The sequence below is a fragment of the Mastigoproctus giganteus genome, chromosome 12 (genome assembly GCF_048544385.1).
Source record: "Mastigoproctus giganteus isolate SK-2022 chromosome 12, ASM4854438v1, whole genome shotgun sequence".
Taxonomy (NCBI): Eukaryota; Metazoa; Arthropoda; class Arachnida; order Uropygi; family Thelyphonidae; genus Mastigoproctus; species Mastigoproctus giganteus.
The window spans coordinates 15,399,254-15,420,740 of NC_143586.1; the positions used below are offsets into that span (position 1 = coordinate 15,399,254).

The window sequence follows — 21,487 nt, forward strand, 5'->3', positions numbered from 1 at the left end:
CTTTTTTTTCAACATCTTTTTTCAACAACTTTTTTCCAACATTGTAGCATTTTTTATAGTTAAGAAATTTTCATTTCTTAGCTGGAGAAAAGTATGTCTGAGCAATCAGTTAATCAATATGTTCAATCATGTCAACTGTACAAATAATAGTAAGAATTTAAAGACAAGTAAATGACTTCACCCATCACAAATACTTCTAAAGACTATAAATAGTTGCTAGCCTTTTAATCATGATACTAAACTGATAAGCTAACTAAACTAAATTATACTTAAATGCCAAACTCACATTTCATTAAAGGGAAAATAGTATGCTAAAGGAACAGTTTTAAATCCCCTCAAATTTCTTTTTGGAAGGGGATAGAACAAATCTCCAATTATCCTTCTTGATCCAAAATAAATATTTGGTCCACAAATTATTTCATATTCTTCATAGGCCCTAACCAAACGAGCTGCCATTTCTATTGCTCTTCCTGTCACTAAGAATAAAACAGAAAATAATTCAAATAAGATGTTGTTCTAGCATTACATATATCTGAAAAAAGAGTAGTTAAACAGTTTATTGCAGTATTAACAGTTTCACCCTCTTTGCCACTGGTTATTCATCTGAGAATTATAGTCTTATTTACTTGTGACACATATATGGAGCCTTCATAGATAGTCATGATGCATTTCTGTATATATTAGATGTAGAAAGTGCAACTAACTTAAATTAAAACTTTGTGTACTGTAGGACAAGACTAAATTTCAAAAAAGCGAGTAGATATCCCAAAGAGTAATATATCTGGGACTTCACAGTTACTCAAATTTTTGTCAGTATGCCAGGTGATACTCTCCTAAAAGATCAGGACACAGGTTGGTGAGGCACTAAACTGAATAAGCTAATAATTATTCAATTATGAACTAGGACTTCTCTGGTTTATTACAAAGTAATTTTAGTTGGAGACACAATTTTTACGGAAACAGGAAATATATCTTCTGTAATAACGAGATATGAAGCCAGAGTATGTCTGCCACGTGCAAAAATTGATGATGTTACTAACAGTAGTCAGTTATAGTATGGTTATCCATGTGGGAACTGATAAACTTCTGACAGAGTAGAAGAGGTTATAATATCCTAGATCCATTTCTCACTAAGGAGCCTAACTCTAACAAACTTGACAATGGGGGAAAGGGAAAACCAATAGAAAGCAGAGATCACATTGCAATAAGTAGTTATATCTAAAGAAATCTATTTAGGCAAAGGCAAAATCAAGAACCTTCAAGAGAGAGGGAACCTATAACAGAATGACATATTTCTTGGGCTCAATTAACTACAATGATTACCGTATGCAGTCAGACACAAATGTGCTGTAAGAAATGTTCAATGCATTTATCCTTCTTGAAGCCACAGGTGTATTCATACCAGAGGTCAAATTACATGAACATAAGCTTCCAAAATGACATGTGAGATTAAGAGTTTGATGGAGAGAAAACAAGGATTGGACAATCACATGATTCTGAATTATATGAACATTATAAGAGAATATTACAAAATCACTGAAGAGTAAGATAGCAAACGATCTCTGAGAAAGTGCTAGCAATGAGAGATAAGAATAGTAATAAGGAGTTCTCATATGTAAATACAAGAAAGAAGAATGCAAATCCAATAGCTCCCTTAACTAGTGGCAAGAAAGTCCACAGAAAGCCCAACAGAAATGGCAGACAAGATGAACAGACACTTCTCATCAACATTTACAGTCAAAAGCAAGCTTGATACTCTGGAGAATTTTAAGGAATCAGATTGCTGTAAAATAAGTGATATACTGAACTCAGAGAAGCATTTGCTAGAAAAGGTACTGAGATTAAAAGAGGACAAGGCTCCAAAGGAAGATTGTACAGATTCAATTGGACAACACAAATCACAGACATTTTGCCTATAATACACTCATCAGTTAACTCTAGAGTCAATAAAATCTGCAACATATTATGTGATAAATTTTTATTATGTGGTTTATCCTAGTTGGTAAAATAATTTTTTTAGAAAAGATGGAATTCATTTGAACACAAAGGGTATAAGGGTTTCTGATAATGTCATAAAGGAGAAATTAAGGGCTCAAGGGAAAGTACCAATTTTGGAGACAAGGTAGAAGAGTAACTGGAGAGATACAGGTTAGTGTCATGGGCCAAGTTCATACTGCACCATCCTTGAGAATAATAATAAAATACAACATTTAATCTAATCCATACAGTAGTTTCAGGAATGCTGCAAACAAAATGAATGAATCTGAGCAGTCAAGACAACCATTGCTGATATTGTAGAGATACTTAGACATTTATTATTAGACTCTAAAGCATTTAGGGCATAAGCCTCAAGCTATGGGAGAGTCTAGACTATGTATAAATATAGTGCGAGCGCATCAAATACATGATACACCATCAGGCATTTCTCATATTGTGGAGTTATACTTCATAACTGTTTTGCCATCATTGCATCACTCGGGTACCTACCCACCCACCGAAGAAGGGCCAAATAGCCCTGAAACGGTGCCGTCTGGGTGGTGGTATCCATCTGAGAATAAGTAACATTAGTCTTCTCCTTAGGTGAAGCATTACTTATTCAAAGTAGTGCAATATCATGGCAACTCGTTGTGAAGGTATTCACAATATGAGATATAACTTAAAACGATGCCGTGTTACTAATATTCTGATTTATTCAGATATAGCTATGTATTTCTGATGCGCTTGCACTATATTTATACATTTATTATTATTATTAGCCATATGGTGCAAGGAAGCCTGAAGCTTATGCTGCACCAGCCAAAAAAAAAATTCTGAATTACCCTGAGAGAGAGAGAGAGAGAGAGAGAGAGAGAGAGAGAGAGAGAGAGAGAGAGAGAGAGAGAGAACAAAACAAGAGTCAGAAGCAGAAGGGAATCACCAAAAAAGAGAAGAATGATGATATCCAGCTCAGGACTCTGGGTGTGCTAAGCCTATACTCACCAGCCAAGAGAATTTCATTATGGTGTTATATATATATACAGTATATGAAAATATTCCAGAATACTTAAGTAAAAAAATAAACAGTTAAATAAATATATTTATTTTTTATATTTCCAAACTTGCATGAAGTCTAGATCAAATCTAGACTTTATGCTAGTCTGACTAGATAAAGTCCTGTTTTGTTTCAAAAGGGCAAAGTTACTGTAACTCTATAAACCTCCTACGCTACTTCTTATCAGGTTAGTGTCATTATCTCTTTATCAATTAATTACTAAGATTATAACGTTATAAAACACCTAATAAAAAAATCAAATGGCTCCCATTTTGTATTTTTGATATGAGATAGCAACCAAAATCCTTAGTACCAAATATACTTGAAATTAAGTAATAATTATAAGAAATGTTATATGTTGATTCAAATATTAAAATTGGCCACCATTTCTAAAGAAAAACCTAAAACCTGCCTAAAACCTATGCCTGTGTTTTTCAATGCATCTTTACCATATTTGATGGGGCATATTGATCTTTAGTCACAAGCAAACATACACACAAATGCATACAATGAAATTCACGAATGCATGAATTTGTAATAAGTATACATCACAGGTAGTATAATAGAAATTACGATGCTTTAAAGTGCTACATGGCCTCTATTAACTGGGTAGATATCGCACAGAGAATGAATACAATTGAATAGTGGTATGCTTTTAAAACATTAATCACAGATGCCTTGAATGCATATTTACCATTAAAAAAATACTCCACGAGGAGGGTTCCAAGTTGGATGAATAGTGAAGTTGCCACATTACTTGAGCAGAAAAAGGTAGCATGGAAAAGTTACAGAGCAATAAAAAGTACTGAAGCCTATAAAAGCTACAAGATGATCTGTAATAGAGCCACAGAAAAGGTTCGGCAGGCAAAGGCAGTTTATGAGAAATCACTAGCAAACAGAGCAAAGAGGGGGGGGGGGGGAATAAGGAATCCTTCACATATATAAATGCTAAGAAGAGCAAGACAAACCAGATCGGACCTTTACATAAGGGAAAGGGGATAGTATTAAATACACCAGCTGCCGTTTCAGATGAACTCAACAGTTATTTTGCATTGATATTTACAAATGTAAAACCTTTTGTGGCAATGGGAAATTGTGGGAGCAAAGTTGAAAAATATGTAATTAATGATATTGAAATTTCGCAAGATTATTTAATGCAAAAAACTTTCCAGCCTACAGGCCAGTGAGGCTCCTGTAGTTGATGGAATATACCCTATAATCTTAAGGGAGGCAGCAAGTGAGTGCATTGAACCATTGAGGCTAATTATGCGAGCATCACTAGACTCTGGGGAGATTCTGTTGAATTGGAAAAGTGCCAATGTATCTCCCATACATAAGGGTGGTTCTAAGAGTGAAGCGGGAAATTATCGACCTGTCAGTCTGACTTCAGTGGTAGAGAAAATCATGGAAGCAATGATCAAGGGTGGAATTCAGGATCATTTGGATAGAACTGAAATTCTCAATGATACTCAGCATGGTTTTGTAAAGGGAAAATCATGTTTAACAAATCTGGTTCTCTATTTCGAAAGGGTCACTCATGAGCTGGATTTAGGGAATAATTTCAACATTGTTTATTTAGATTTCAGCAAAGCTTTTGACTCAGTCCCACATGAGCGACTGCTTTATAAGCTGGAACAGGTTGGAATCACTGGGAAAATCCTTAGATGGATATCAGGATGGCTTCAGGGCAGGAGGCAGAGGGTTGTGATAAATGGCTATTCCTCAGATTGGGTTGATGTAAGAAGTGTGGTTCCCCAAGGATCAGTATTAGGACCACTAATACTATGTTGTTTTTAATCATACTATGTTGTTTTTAATTTTCATAAACGACATTGATGAAGGGATAGAGGGCGTGATGTCTAAATTTGCAGATGATGTTAAAATTGGTAGAGTAGTTAGTGATCACTGTCAAGCTGAGCTTCTTCAGAGAGACCTAGATAGACTTCAGGAATGGTAAGAAAAATGGCAGCTATGCTTTAATCCAACAAAGTGTAAGGTATTACACCTGGGAAACAGTAATCCCAAAATAACTTATTCACTTGGTGGAGTTCAACTAAACCCAGTAATGGAGGAAAGTGACTTGGGTGTTACAATATGGTCAGACATGAAATTCTCTGAGCATTGTAAACAGGTTGGAAGGAAGGCCCATGGTGTCCTATCGATGATCTATCAAACTTTTGCAAGTAGAGATAGGGACGTGATAATTCCATTATATAAGGCTTTTGTTAGACCACACTTGGAATACTGTGTTCAAGTATGGAGACCACACCTAAAGAAAGACATCGAGCTTCTTGAAAGGGTGCAAAGACGGGTAACTGAGATCGGCAAAAGGGCATCCTTATGAAGAAAGACTTCGAATATATGGGTTGCAGAGTTTGGAAACTAGACACCTTAGAGGAAATTTGATTGAGGTATTTATGGCTCTCAGAGGCGTGAGGAAAATGAATGAGGATGAAATTTTCAAGATTATAAATGATGCTAGAACTAGGGGACATAAATTCAAGTTACGGGGGGGGAGATGTTTAGATTGGACTGGAGGAAGATTAGCCAGCGAGTTATAAATTACTGGAATAAGTTGCCTACAATGGGTTGTAGACACTGATAGTTTGGGGAAATTCAAAGGTTATCTGGATAGTACCTTCAGGTGAGGGAAATGCATAACATGATAGGCTTAATTTCCTTTTCTTTTATTAATTATTAGTGTTTTTTTTTTTTATCATTGTTTTATTTGGGGTTTTTTTTTTTTTTTTTGGCTGGTTCGGCATAAGCCATACGCTTTCTTGCACCATGCGGCCATTACTAATACTAATACTAATAATAAAGCAAATAATCATTAACAGATATCCATAAACTATTTCTGAAAATAAAAAATATAAGCTAATTTATTTCAGTAGATGTTATGAATTAATTGTCAAGCAGTGAAGATCCAAAAAAAATTCAGAACTTTAGCATATGAATTTTTTTGTGTTTTTTTGGAAAAAAAGCTTTAAGAGTTTGAAATTGTGTGCTTTGTGGTGATATCTGTTGTTATAATAATAAAATGCATACAACTAAGAAAATTATTTTATACTTTTTTATAATGTTACATCAGTTAAAGAGTACCAACAATCCTTTGTATCAAAATATAATACAATAACAGTTGCATGGTGTATGTTTTATGTAATTATATAAATTGTAAAATAATCATCATCATCATCAGCCATTTTCAATCCACTGCAGGATGAAGGCCTCTCCAGCAACTTTCCAGTTCCTTCTGTTTTGAGCACTGGCCATCCATTTACTACTCAAAAACTCATGAATTTCATCTATCCATCTCCGCCTTTGTCTTCCAGGTTTTCTTCTGGCTCATTCTGTTATTTTCTTAGTCCATCTGTCATCATGTCTTCTAGCTATGTGTCCTGCCCAAGACCATTTTAGTTCTTTTGTTTTGATAAGAATGTCCTTTACTTGAGTTTGCTGCCTAATCCATGTGTTTCTCTTCTTATCTGACAGTCTGATTCCCAATATAATTCGTTCCATTCTTCGCTGTGTAGTTCTTAGCTTCTCTTCCATTCTTTTGGTGAGTGCCCAAGTTTCACTTCCATAAGTCATGGTGGGGAGTATACATTGGTTCATTATTTTACGTTTCAGACAAACTGGGATATTGCTCTTCAGTATGTGACTATATTTCCTGAATGCTATCCATCCAAAATTTATTCTTCTCTTGACTTCCAGCCATTTATCATTATTACAGCTAATAACTTGTCCCAGATAAGTATATGACTCCACCTTTTCAATTACTGCTCCTTCAATCATTATTTCCCTTTCCGTGGCATACTTGTTCATCATTACTTTTGTTTTAGCCATATTCATCTTTAGTCCAAAATCCTTACTAACTGTGCATAACTGGTTAAAATTTTCCTCTAATTCTTTGGGATCGTGGCTTATGACCACAATGTCATCTGCAAATCGTAAATGGTTTAGGTACTCTCCGTTCACATTGACTCCTTTCTGCGACCAGTCTAATCTTCTGAAAGCTTCCTCAAGGGCAGCAGTAAACAGCTTCGGAGATATTGTGTCTCCTTGTCGGACTCCTTTCTCGATTTTAAATTTCCTACTGTCTTTGTCTAGTCTAATAAAGGATGTAGCACTCTCATATATTTTCTTCAAAATCATAATATATGGGGTATCTATGCCTTGTCTTTCCAGTGCCCCAAACATTGCCTTATGCTGTATGGAGTCAAATGCCTTTTCATAATCCACAAATGCCAGGCATAATGGTGTTTTATATTCATTTGCTTTCTCCATTAGCTGTGATATTACGTGAAGGTGATCCATAGTTGAGAATCCTGTCCTAAAGCCAGCTTGCTCTTTCGGTTGATTCTCATCAAGTATTCTTTCTAATCTGTTAGTAATGACCCTTGTGAACAACTTGTAGATATGGGATAACAAGCTAATTGGTCTATAATTTCCAATTTCTGATTTATCTCCTTTCTTATGCAGCAAAACTATGATTGCATTATTCCACTGCCTAAGCAGTGGAATAATGCAATCATAGTTTATGATTGCACCTTTTCTAATGCACTTTGTGAAGAGCCTTGCCAGTTTTTGTGTTATGTCTCTTCCTCCCAATTTTAACAACTCTACAGTAACTTCATCTTCCCCCGGGGCTTTCCGATTCTTCATTTTCTTCAATGCATGTTCTACCTCATCAGGAAGAATACCGGGTATGTCGTATGTGTTGCTACTTTGCAATCCATCTTCCCCACTGCTGGTATCATTCCCTCGCTCCTTGTATAATTCTCTATAGTAGTCTTCTGCTATTTGAATTATGCCTTCTCTGCTGTTTATAAGTACATCATCGCTATTCTTCAGTTTCAGTATCATTTGTCTTTCTGTATTACTGCTCATGGCTGCTGATTTAAATCCTTTGTTTTCCCTTAATGCTTGTTCTACTTTTCTTGTGTTAAATCTTCTTATGTCCTCTCTGAGTCTCTTTCTAATGGCTTTGCATAACTCAGTATACTCAATTTTCTCCCTGTCAGTGTTTTTCTTGCTCTTCATTTGTCGTCTTTGGTTCATCATGACAAGTGTTTCTTGACTAATTTTTTCTTCTTTGGATTTCTGTTTCTCTATAAGTTTCTTGGGCTTTATCACTTACACGTCGATATCTTGGTCCTGAGCAGTCTGCAGAAGCTCAAACTTGTTCTTCAGTTCCAGTACATACTGCTTTTTCTCCTCCTCTGTTATTTCAAAGACCTTTGTATTATTTACTCAAGTCAGTTTTTTCCTTTCCTTTCCTACATCTATATCAAGTGTACATCTTACCATTCTGTGATCACTTCGCAACATTTACCTTATTCAGGACGGTAACATCATTCACAATATATCTTCTGTTAGTGAGGATGAAGTCGATTTCATTAGTTGTTAATCCATTTGGACTCTTACATGTCCACTTTCTGTTCACCCTTTTCTTGAAAAAAGTGTTCATTACTGACATTCCTTGAGATTCTGCAAATTTCACAAGTCTTTCACCTCTTTTATTTCTTTCACCAATTCCAAAATTTCCTATAGTTCCTCTTTCTGCGCTGTTTTGCCTTTTTCCAACCTTAGCATTGAAGTCCCCCATAATAATAGTGTAGTGGGTTTTCTGCTCATCTAGAAGACTCTCAATTTCAGTGTACAATAATAAGAGTAGTTTACTCTTATTATTAAGAGGAGTTTCAATATAGTATGCAGAACACTTCCGTATGATACTCTCCAGAAATTAAAACGAAAAAATCGAAAAACTTACATTAGAGTAAAAAATAATTAAAAAACCATTTAATACAATTAAAAATCAATTTAATGCAATTAAAAATATTAAAAAGAATCTAATGAAAATATTCAAAACGATTTTCCTTCCTGTAGGTGTTTTATAAAGTTATAACAAAAAAAATAAAGTTATAATGAGGAAGGAAAATTGTTTTGAATATTTTCGTTAATTCTTTTTAATATTTTTAATTGCACTAAATTTATTTTAATTGTGTTAAATTGGTTTTTAATTATTTTTTACTCTAATGTAAGTTTTTCGATTTTTTCGTTTTAATTTCTGGAGAGTATCATATGGAAGTGTTCTAACGTACTATATTGAGGTAAACTCCTCTTATTATTTTACAAATATTAATATCAATGTAGAACCTATTGAGCATTACAGCTCTCATTCATACTATGTAATTATATAATACACCATTATATCTTTTTTAAAAAAAAAAAAAAAAGAATAAAGCAACGTCAAACAAAGGAGATTATTTGCTCTTCATTATTTTAACATGATTTTAATTTTTAAACTTATATTTAAAATTGTTCATTTAACAAAAATTTTAAAACAAATTAGCTAATATACAAAGTGTGTTACATTTCAGACCCATTCAATTTTTTTTCTAAATTAAATGATTTTTTTTCCCATTTTCTATGATTAATAGAAAGGAAAAGTAAACATATTTATCTCCTTATCGATTAATTACTAAGATTATAACTTTATAAAACACCTAATAAAACTCTATAGCTTACATAATCTAAACTTAGCCATTTAGTTTAATTACAACTGTACAATAACTATTACTCCTTTCCCTATTATTCTTTTTTTTTAAGTCTCTTTCCTCTGTATATATGTATCTCTTCACAAGCAACATCATTTTCATGAGCATTTCGTAAGAATACAAGCAAAGCATGCATGGACTGTCTAAAACTAATAATACTGCATTAAACCTACATTTAATCAATGAATTTCTTTTTTCCATACAAATTGTATGAATAAAAGAAATAATGATTGCTGGATTCCTATTTGTCTGATTTTAATGAAATTTGGTTTGGCTTGACAACTTTATAAAACTGTAACTAACTAACTTTAACGAACCTGATAAGAAGTAGCGTAGGAGGTTTATAGAGTTACAGTAACTTTAACAAGTCCAAATGCAAAATTTCATGAAAATCCATCCCTCTGTTATATACGAATGGATAGACAAATGGACAGATGAGCAGACATGGCAAAGAGAATAGGCTTATTATATATATATATATGCAAATGCATCTAAAAAATGCTGAAAAAAAAGTTTATGTACTGTGCACTAACAGTGAGAAAATCTGATATTAGATACTTCTCAAATGTTAACACAAGTATTGATGCAAATCAAAAATCAAAATGATAATGAAGGAGTACTAAAATTCACATGGTCATCACTTGAATAGAATTTTTTTTTTTTTTTTTTTGATAGGTTGAATAAAACACTTTTTCCTGCAATAAAATAAAATTAGCTGATTGGTGAGTCTGAATAAAAATTTTTACATTCTTGCTCTAAACTCTAAACCAGTGTTTCTCCACCTGTGTACTGTGAGTACGCTTCAAGTGTGCCATGGAAAATGCAAATTAAAAAAAATAATAATAAATCCAAGTTTTATAATAAAAATTAATTTGAACAAAAAAATTTGTTTATTTATGCTGCGCCACTCTGAGTGCCTTCCAGCAGTCAATGTGTTTGGATTCCTAGTACTAAATCTGCTCACCTATACTACACAAATAAAAAGCGTATTATTAAATATACCCAACAGGAATAACTGCCCATTTGTGAACATATGAGTATAATAGTGATTATAGTGTGTCGCAAAATTTTAGTTTTTAAAAGTGTGCTGCAGCAAAAAAAAAAAGGTTGAGAAACACTGCCCTAAACTGTCCCAATTACCAAATTAACATTAATTCCACTGTTAAGTAATTTTACTAACACAAATGCTTACCAGTAAATTCCTTACTTTGCTCATGTCCTAATACTCCACAGAAACACATACCTGTTGTCACAGCAATGGATGAATCTCTAAAATAACAATACTTCATTAAATAATTATGAAGTTTTAAATGTTTTGCAATATATGTCCATAATAAATGTAAATGTTATCTAATTGAGAACAGATTATGATGATACAACAATACTAAGGTTAATGAGCCTTAATCCTCATATTAAAATATAAGGTCAAAAGCATAGTCTTTTAGCTCAGGAGTTCATCATAACCTGAGTCACACAAGTTCAAATTGAAAGATGAATATGTGTTTTACTTATTTTATTTAAATAAACACTATAGTGCATTAATTTTAAAAAATAGTCTGGAAAGCATCAATGAAAAGCCACATTTACTTGATATGACCAACTTGTCTGCTCTGTAAGTAGTACATTTGAAGGGTGTAGAAATTTATAAAATAAAATCAAGTGAAATGAAAGGCCACCAACAACTAGATGAGACATTCATATTTATTTTAGCAATCAGGAAACTCTAGTTACAAACTCTAGTTAAGCCAAATAGTAAAATTTAATAAAACTAAATTCCAGACATAAACACCCAAAAAAAAAAAAAATTTTAAAAATTAGTCACTGGGATCTCCCCTTTCTCCCTTAGTCAAGGGCCATGAGGGCACTGTTAACAAAAGAAATAAAGGTATTTATTTCAATAAACTCTAAGTACAGACATAGGGCCAAGTTGAGGGGATGTGACACTGTGATAAAACAATCTCGATTGTAAAGTAATTACTGATTTAGATCTGAAGAACTAAAGAAAGTGAACTTGGATATAGTTGGAGAAGGATGCTATGTGGTGCTTTTCCATGGAACCTAGATTTCTATAATAACCACTGTTATACCACATGAATAGTAAGATATTTTATTTAGCTACTAACTAAATAACTCTACATGAAGGTAACGTTTCAGGAACCCATACTTAAACCATACCTTGCCGGAACCCATACTTAAACCATACATTGTAATCATTGGTTACAGATTAATGTCTGTAACTTCTGCTACTTTCTTAATCTATTATACATTATCAAAATCACACTTGAATATATGTCTATACATGATATTAGCCTTGAGTTTTGCATCTACAAAGATAAATCATATATAATCTGAAAAGTCTCAATCAGGAATCAAGTACGCTATTAAACAGAATTTAACAAGTTCAAGTTTAAATACAAAATTAAATAATTGATATGTTTGTGCAAATAACTAACATTGTAAATCAGATATTATAAACACAACGATAACAGTTTAATTAGTAGTGTAATAAGTGAATGAGCACATAAGTTTTTATTACTTCAGATATAAGTGATAAAATCAAGAAGTAGGGCCCCCACTAGCTATTCCTAAATTTTTTTGACTTGAATGAATTGATATAAATGAGAGATGCAAATATTGATTAAATAAACTGACCATTGAACATTAAATGGAACTTTATTTTTGACCCTCCCTTTATAGCCAACCTCCATGGCCTTCCGTGATAATCCACTTGGTTCTCAAATAACATGGACAAATTGACTACAGAATCCCACATTACTACAGTTCAAGTAAAATGGCTAATTTGCATGTGTTTTAGGATTATACTAAATGTGGAATCATAATACTAACTGAACATTTATAACACACATTATCAAATATTTTTGAATACAGTTGACTTTTCAAAACACTTACTGCCAAATTAAACTGTCATTCACTAAAAGATCTAAAGTACCTTTGGGGTATGCCTTTATTATGAAATTAAAAGATATGAGTAAATATTACTGATCAAGAAGGCAGACTCAGACCTTCACCTGAGAAAGTCTACGCTGACATATTATCTCAAGAGATTTTATAAAGAAATGCATCCTAGCCAAAGATGTTGCTAATAAACAAACAAAACAAAAATTTAGGCTTTGTACATAAAGTTATTACTAATTCTTATTTTTAAAGAACAGTTTATTTTCTTTACTGATTAACAATAACTACTCATATCTTTAATTTGATAATAAAATATTCTTGAAAATTTGACTTTACTGAAAGATATTTGAGAACATGTGCTGGTAATTGTTAAGAGTTAGTATTCTAGTTATAAGTTTAGTACCCTTCTTAAAAACTCCACATTCAAGCAGTACTTTAACTCTTAATTTGCAGTAGGCTGGGAAAAATTAATGGGAGGAGTATGAAAGTAATTGATAGCCAAAAAAGGACCGCATGACCATAATAGTATAATAAGTAAGTATATAAATGTAATAGAGATAAGAAAAGTTGTGAAAGAAAAGAGAAAAAAGGAATATATATGACAATATAATCATGTATATATCTAGTATAATGATATTGACTTATTTCTTTATATATGTATTAATTCTTTTTACCCTTCTTTTCTCTCTTCTTTCACAACTTTTCTTCACTTACTTCTCTTATCTCTACTATTTTTATTTACTTACTTATTATATATGGGGATGGATAAAATAATGGAAATACCTGTGATAAGAGTTACAGGTATAAAGTTAATATGGTACTGGGCCACCCTTTTCTTTTAAAATAGTTTGTATTCAAATAAATCTTGAACCGTCATAAGAAGAATATTGGACTATTTTTCATGGAGAAATGTTTTAGGTTCCTTGAGTGATGAAGGTGGAGGCAATCTGCTTCTCACTCTCCTCTCCAAATATGCCCAAAATGACTAGATATCATTTAAGTCTTGTACTGATTGTGCAGGCCATGGGAATATGTTTAGCTTCAGTTTCATGCTCCTCAAACCAACTTTGGACACATCTGGCTGTGTTTATTGGAACATTATCATCTTGAAACATGGCATCATTTGGGAGAAACAATGTTTGCAATATGGGACAAACCTGATCACTCAGCATATTAAGGTAATCAGTGGCAGTATTCACCCATACAGGGTGATGACAGGACCTAAAGAATACTAAGATATTGTTGTGCAAACAATTGTATTTTGTATTCACCTGATATCTGTAAACTCTTCCTGATGTAGGAAAAAGCATGACTGATGATTCATCCAAAAATATAATGTTTCCAATCATTGAGAGTTCACTTTTTGTGCTCCTTACACCACTGCACCCTCTTTTATTTTTCTATCATTACTGGTAACAAATCATGGGTATGTGGCTATGACCAGAAACTAAGGCCCAGTCCTCTCAATGGAGGACTTCACCTTCTCCAAGGTCTAAAAAAGCAAGACAATCTTAATTAAATGTAAAGATCATGCTTCTCACATATTTTAATTCACAGAGCACTATTCATTATGAATTTGTCCTGCATGGTCAAATGGTGAACCAAGAATACCACAAAAGTTAATGAATGTAAACAGTAAAGGAATGGGCCCTGCAAATGTTTCTGATTTCTGCCAATGTATATGTGGACTATTGGAAATTCACACATGACATGCCTACAGAAGACACATTATCTCCCAACAATTTCTTCAAGCATGATCCTCCTCCTTCAGAGGTTTTGAGTATATTCTCATCATTAACAGATAGAAGATTATCTGCCAATGATGAGAATATGCTAATCCAGTTTCTGCTTCAGTGCAGTAACCTATCAGTAGGTTTGATGCTCATCCTTATATTTTATGCATAGTAGGAACACATCCTTATGTGTTCCTACTGTGCAGTGTGAATATTCTTTTCTGTTTGTTTTGTCATTTAACTTGCTGTACATAAATACTATTATCCATCTATGTGAAACACCTGGTATTATTTAGGGCTTTACAACAGATATCTGTATTTATCTTTTCTATTTCAATAAAGTCAATAACTTCTGAAAAAGAACAGTTTTTGAATTGCATCACTCTTCTTGCAGATGAATGCAGATGAAAGATGAATTTAAATACAGTTTATATAAATAAACTGTATTTAAATTCTGTTTAAACTTATTTAAATCGATTTGAATTTCTTGAAGTTCGGGAAATATTAAATTATATGCTTCATTCTTATGAAAGATCCAACGCTGAGGCATTACATAAATCATAATTCATAAAATCATAACTCATAAATCATGCAAAAACACATTTATGTAGCTTATAATTTATATATCATCTGTTCATAAGCATTCAATATTTATACATACTGAATATTGAACTATACTGATCATTAAAGCTATTTGTTTGCTAATGCCAGTACATTTGCTATTAGCAAAAATATACTCACACAGAAATTTCCTTTAATTGCTTTGTAATAGCTTGAGCACATTCCAGTCCTAAAACTGGATCATTTTCATGCTTGAATCCAGGAAGACCGAAAAAAGCCAAAACAGCAAAAGTCTGAAAAATTAAATATTTTTTAATTATTTGTAACATAGTAACTTATATGGTCTATGAAATGGATTAGCAGTAATAACACAGCTCATGGTAAAGTAAAGTTCTTTCAGCTGTAAGCATTAAGACCATTGCAAAAGTCTGAAAAATTAAATTTAAAAAAATTTTAAAAAACTAGGAGTTTAAATCATGCCAACTAACAAAAATACTAAAGAAGACAAGAAAGTGCTCCAAATTTTTTTAATTAAAAAAATGATAAAATAGCACTACTATTTTCTAGCTTCAAAGTTCTAATGTCAGGACAATTTCAATGTGCTTATAGTGTATAGTGTTAATTGTAATGCCGCTCCAGAGGCTTCCCCCAACTCCACGTCAAGCAAGCAATGTGATGAATACAAAACTCTGTAAAGGCCAGATTTATGTAGGTTAGTGAGTGTTCGTGTAGTGTTAGTGTGGGGTTGTGTTTTTCATCTAGCCTCTTAGCCTAAAGGCCTGCATTTTCACGCAATAACCTCTAGTTTACTGTCCAGTGCCATGAGGAGGTGGGCCAGGCAGTAGGGAGTGTAAAGCACTGGTGGGGTGAATACTGTGGCAGCCAAGGATAGACAGGGAGAGCCCAGTAAAAAAAAAAAAAAAAAAAGTGAAAGTTAGATGGTAGTGGAGAGATAGGAAGTGGGAAAGTGGTAGAAGGATAGAGGTGGGAAACAGTAGTGAAGGTGCCTGCCTGAGTGAAAGGAGGAACAGAAGGGGAACCCTCAGGTCAGGATGTTCTTCCTTCTCTGTGGTGGGATATGATAGATGGCAGCGGGGAAAACCCACCAGGCAAAGGGGAGGCGTGCCATCCAGGTTGGATGGAAGGGAATGGGGGAGTGAGAGATCAATCAGCCCAGGTGATATGAATGAAAGAACATAGGGAAAGATCCCTTATGTAGGAGCACATGCATTGGTGCTCTATTTCTATTCCACACTGGCCAGGGGGCAGGCCATGCCAGCCAGCCAGTGTCAGCATCCCACACCATGCCAGCTAAGTAAGTAGCCACAGCATGGTGTCTGCTTGGATGGGCAGGGGGCCTAGGCCATCTGCCCATCATCCTATCCAGGGAGGGTGGGAGAGATACATTTGCTGCACTCATAATCCTCATTCACACTCTACTTCTATTCTATTTTTGTACTTTTTTCTTACACTTTATAATAATTTTTTAACTGGAAACTACTGATAAAAATGCATTTATGTAGCTTATAACACTAAATTTGGTTACAAGAAATTACAAAGCTTTGAAATAAAGATCAGCATAACACTGAACTAAATTGTAAGTAGCAATTAAGTTTTAAAGACCGACTGTTTTTCAATGAGACTTCCAGAACTCGCACCGATGTTTGTAAGCATGGTATTCAGTTTCAACAACCATATATATATATATATATATATATATATATATATATATATATATATATATATATGAAAAAAGAAATCTCTTCCAAAATAAAAGGGACAAATTAAAGCTGGAAGTTGTCTCATAAATGAGCAACCATGGAAAGGCTATAGACTGACAGTATGGCTTTAAGACTGCTGGAATTCTTCAACTGGTTGCGTGTTTTGAGAGTTGACTATCAAAGAATTTAAGGCACAGTGGTCAGGATTCGAGTTATGTTTGAGGAGAGCAGGACTTAGAAAATGGAAAACAGTATATTATCATCAGCAAAACTACAGATAGGATTTCTAGTTTGGGTAAGAAGATCATTAATTAAGGAGGAAAATAATAGATGAAAAAAAAACCATGGAAAACTCCAGCATTAGCTGAGAAATTAGAGAACAGAGGACCATCAACCATTACCTACAGCAAGTGGTCAGGAATAAAATTTGATTCAGTCTCATAATAACCTATTTTATTTAATCTTTTTCCAAGGGAAACCCTGTGTAAGAAACACCCAGAGAGCACTGCCATATATAGTAACTTTTTTATTCTCAAAAATTTATAAATGTAGGGATATAAGTGCTATATAGTAGAAGCCTTTGGGACCAGTAGTTGGTTGATTAAATAAAAAAGTGTCAAACAGGGTCAAAAAGTGTCAATCAGTAACTTTCATTATTTAGATGAAATGTGATGTTCTGCAGCATGCTCGCTTTTTTATATATATAAACATCACACAGTTGACCCTCCTTAATCTGATTCAATCTCTTCTTCATATTCAGATCCCAGCTATTTCTATCACAGTGTGAATGATTTCTGCATTGTCCATAATTTCATTTTCCAACAACCTGTCACTAATTTCTTGGATAACATTGTTATATCTTCTTGCTATAAATCTTTAGAACCTTCAATGTGCCAAATCAGTTAATAAACTACATTCTTTATTACTTCTTGTAGTTCAGGACTTTCATTAGTGTTGTCAATCTCAGCTAAAGTTTTCTCCAAGATTTAGTAAATCTTGAACTTGGAATTTCATTCCATGCTAGTACTATATTGTTAACATAACTTTGATGGTCATGCTTTTTAATAATTCTATAAGACCTATATTCATGTCTTCTATTTTTTTCCAAAATTAAAACTAACAAACTTTTGCCTATGTTATCTCTTTAGACATTCTAGAACCCATTGATATGTAGGCTGAACCAAAGATATTACATTCAGTGGTAAAACCACGGCCTTTACATCCTTTCTATGAGTTCTTTACAATTAGAATGTGAAGGAGCATTAAACAGCCTTTTTCAGCTAAGTTTATTTATTTCAAGTATTTTTTACAGAAGGTAAAAATTCATGAAAAACTGTTCTTTGAATAATGCAAAGTCCATTTTTTTATGAATAGTAGTAAACTGGTAAAGGTGAACAATTTATATTTTTTTGATTTACCAACAACAAAAAAAAAGTGACAATTTTTGAGTTCCAGGTACGTTGCTGCAGATGGCTACCATACTTCTGGATTTTTTGTGTCCTGTTGCAATAATTTAGACCTTTTTTGACCATACTGTAGAGTTGTTCTCCAATCAAAATTTCTTCGTTGATAAATAACCTTAAATCTTCTGTAAATATTTGGGCAGCAGGCTGATTGGTGAATAATCTCTCCCCAAAAATACTCAATATGTGAATACCATACCATTTTTTCTAATGTCCAAGCCATCTGTCACTTACTATTAAACTTTCTGCACCATCAACCTTTTAATGGTGGATCAAAGCCTCTGATGCTGCTTTTATAGATCTATTGAATGGAGTTCCATGTTGTCTTTCTTTCATAAACCCAGCCATAATTCTACTATCACTAAGTTTGGTTTCTTTAAAGTGGAGCAAGAACTTAAATGAGCATTTTGAAACAAACTGAGTAAAAAATCCTTCTAGATTTTTAATGATGTTTTCAGTCTTTTATAGTTGACTCGCCCACATCTAATTCAAAAGACATTTTTTTAAAAATTTGCCCTTATCAAGTCATTCCCAAGCCTCCAACTTAGCTTTCACAGAAACAACAACTCTCTTTTTTTTCACCCATATTTTGAATTTATGTATTATTTAATTAAATTACATACTGTAATTTCAATGACAAATAATTTCACATACCGTTTTTTACATGGCCAGTTGTGTGTTTGTCCAAACCATGTTTGTGCAGTTTGGAACAAACACACAACTGACCACATACAACTCAACAGGCAGAGATGGAGGGTCAATATTCTTGCAACTACTATGCTAGTTGCAAGAATATTGACCAGTGATCATGACACAGTGCAGAAAACTTGCTAAAAAGTTTATTTTATTAGAGTAAATTCAGTTCAGGCAGTGAAATATTTAATTTTGAGATTAATACCAATCTGAAACTGAACTGTGTCATTCCAAGGTTATCAAAACAGAATGACCAGAGACATTTAGTTCCAATATATACCATGTTGAAGGAAATTTCAGTAGTCTGCATGATCTGTATTACTCCTCCAGCACGCATGTTCATTTTTTTAAAGGCTCACTTGCACATTCATTAAAAGTAATCCATTTTACAGCCTTAAAAATTGGAAAAAAATAATCCAAAATTGTACACTTTTTAATGTCACTTTTTTTTTCAATATATCATGAACACAACCATGAAAAATCCATATTTTTTATATTGAACACATATTTTTAAATCATTTTTTAAAATGTCCCCATCTTCTTCCACCAAAGTTCTTTAGATATGCACTCTTGCCTTTTTTTTATTTTTTTTATTGCCATCCACATTTTGGCATTATTTTCACTGTTATAATGGCTCACTTAGTTCAACAATTGGATGCCAGCCAGATGCTGCAGTTACAGGCAAAAGCCAGTGCACCTAAACATTGAAGGATGCTGCTATAAAACCTGATGTTGCACTAATTTTAAATTATTGTTTTACAATAATTGCATTAATTAATCCTAAAAAGCATGTTATTTTAATTTTTTTATGGCCCAACTTTTTCAATAACAAAACAGTTAATGATGTAGATCAAAAGTTAAACTAATATGGAAGGAAAACTAAAATTCACATTGATGTCACTTAAATTTAAAAATTAAAATATCTATTAAAGTCATTTTAATAGACATTTACCAATATGCCCAGGGTTAAAGGTTTAGCATTTATTAATTCACACAAACATCCTTTATAGTACCCAAAACAATACTATAAAACTGTCTACTTTGCTGACATCAAAATAAATTTCCATCTCACACACACACACACACACACACACACACACACACACACACACACACACACACACACACACCTGGAAGAAAGAATTAAAAATCCTTTAGAGCATCCAAAAGGGTGTATAATATTAAGTGTGTAATAGAATAATAAACTTTTACTGATAAGACCTTAGTAAAAAGCAAATAATATCAAGATAGTTTCGGTCAATTTTAAAATTAATATTAAATCAAAAATTCCTTCATAATTCCATGAAAAAGTATAATATCAAAACATACTTACCTTATTACAGAGAATCAATCTTTTGAATATTCCTATTAAAAATATAATTATCTTTTACTTCACTGTGGGATAATTATAAAAAGCTCTATTAAATAAAAGGCTAGTATATAAAAGTTAAACCTTGTTTCAATAAAATTACTAATTGAAAACTGTAATAACATGCAAAAACTTTACTTTGGTCCATTTATTGTCAGTTCTTGATATGTGACCTGCCCATTTCCATTATATATATATATTTATTAAATATCAGTGTAGATAGTTTTTAAATGAAAACTACAATAGCAGTGTAAAAGGCATCATTTCATCTGTATCTCATATTGTGATCATCCTTTACACCAAGTTACCATGTATTGCACTACCTCAAATAAGTAATGCTTCACTAATAGAGAAGACTATTGTTAGACAGCAACACCACTCAGACGGCACCTGGTATTGCAATACCAGGGTACCTGCCCACCCACCCACCCACCCACCAGTGAAAAGTCAGTAGGCTTTGAAATGATGCCATCTGGGTGGTGATGGTGATGCACCAAGAATAAGTAACAATAGTCTTCTCTATTAGTGTAACATTTACTTATTTGAGGTATTGCAATATGTGGTAACTCATTGTGAAGGATGATCACAATATGAGATACAGATGAAATGATGCCTTTACACTACTATCATAGTTTTCATTTAAAAGCTATTTATGGTGTATCTAACCAATATTTAATAGATAATTTTAAGCTCTTATAATATTATGCCTTGTTACATTTAGATTCATTACATTATTATATACATATATGTGTTTACCACTTTCTTATTATTTACTATGCACCATAATGAGGGCGCTGACTCTCTTTAAAAATTACAGCTGTGAATTACAGGCTCCGAAAAAGCGATAAGCGTTTGCCTTTTTATTTACCTAATTGTTATTTAATATTGTACTTTATATGTAGTCTTATAGTTATTGTTACGCTGGTTATTTTTAATTTAGATAAAGAGTTTTTGTAGATTACTACTTAATATACGTAAAACCGTTATTTCGTTCGAATCTTGCAGCCATTGTTTTTGTATAGAGTAGTAGGGAATTCAAATTTTTAATTGTGGTAACTAGGCAGCTCTAACGTATAATTATATAGCATAATATGCATCACTGCATTTAGGATTCTATTAGATAGCATAGTATTGACAATTAATTAATTAAATTTATTAATCTTATTAATTTAAAATATCATGCCCCAGACTAGAGCAGCAAAGCAACGGGCACAAAGTGGCAGGAGTGCTGTGACTCAGGGGAGAACTGAGGGGACAATTCTCCAATGCATCACAGCCTAAAAAAATGTGCAACTTGTGAAACGTTTGCCAAACTCTCTGGAACAGAACATGATCTAGCCAAGGAGGATGTCTTTGTGTGTGCCAGGTGCACAGAGTGTCTAGAAATTAGGCATCAACTCAGCATTCTATTGGGCATCTATGAGAGCTTGAGGTGTAAGG

At 33.1% G+C, this 21,487-nt stretch overlaps 1 protein-coding gene across 1 annotated transcript in view; it reads right to left on the reverse strand.

Annotated features, from left to right (window-relative positions):
- Nucleotides 1–282: 282 nt before the first annotated feature.
- Nucleotides 283–21,487, reverse strand: part of LOC150076726 (adenylate cyclase type 10-like) — a 74,163-nt gene continuing 52,958 nt past the window's right edge. The window contains exons 9-12 of the mRNA XM_090386627.1: nucleotides 20,012–20,043; nucleotides 14,982–15,094; nucleotides 10,784–10,860; nucleotides 283–476 (exon numbers count right to left, since the gene is read on the reverse strand). Of these exons, the coding sequence (XP_090242753.1) occupies nucleotides 283–476; nucleotides 10,784–10,860; nucleotides 14,982–15,094; nucleotides 20,012–20,043 (416 nt within the window). The remainder of the gene's footprint in view (nucleotides 477–10,783; nucleotides 10,861–14,981; nucleotides 15,095–20,011; nucleotides 20,044–21,487) is intronic.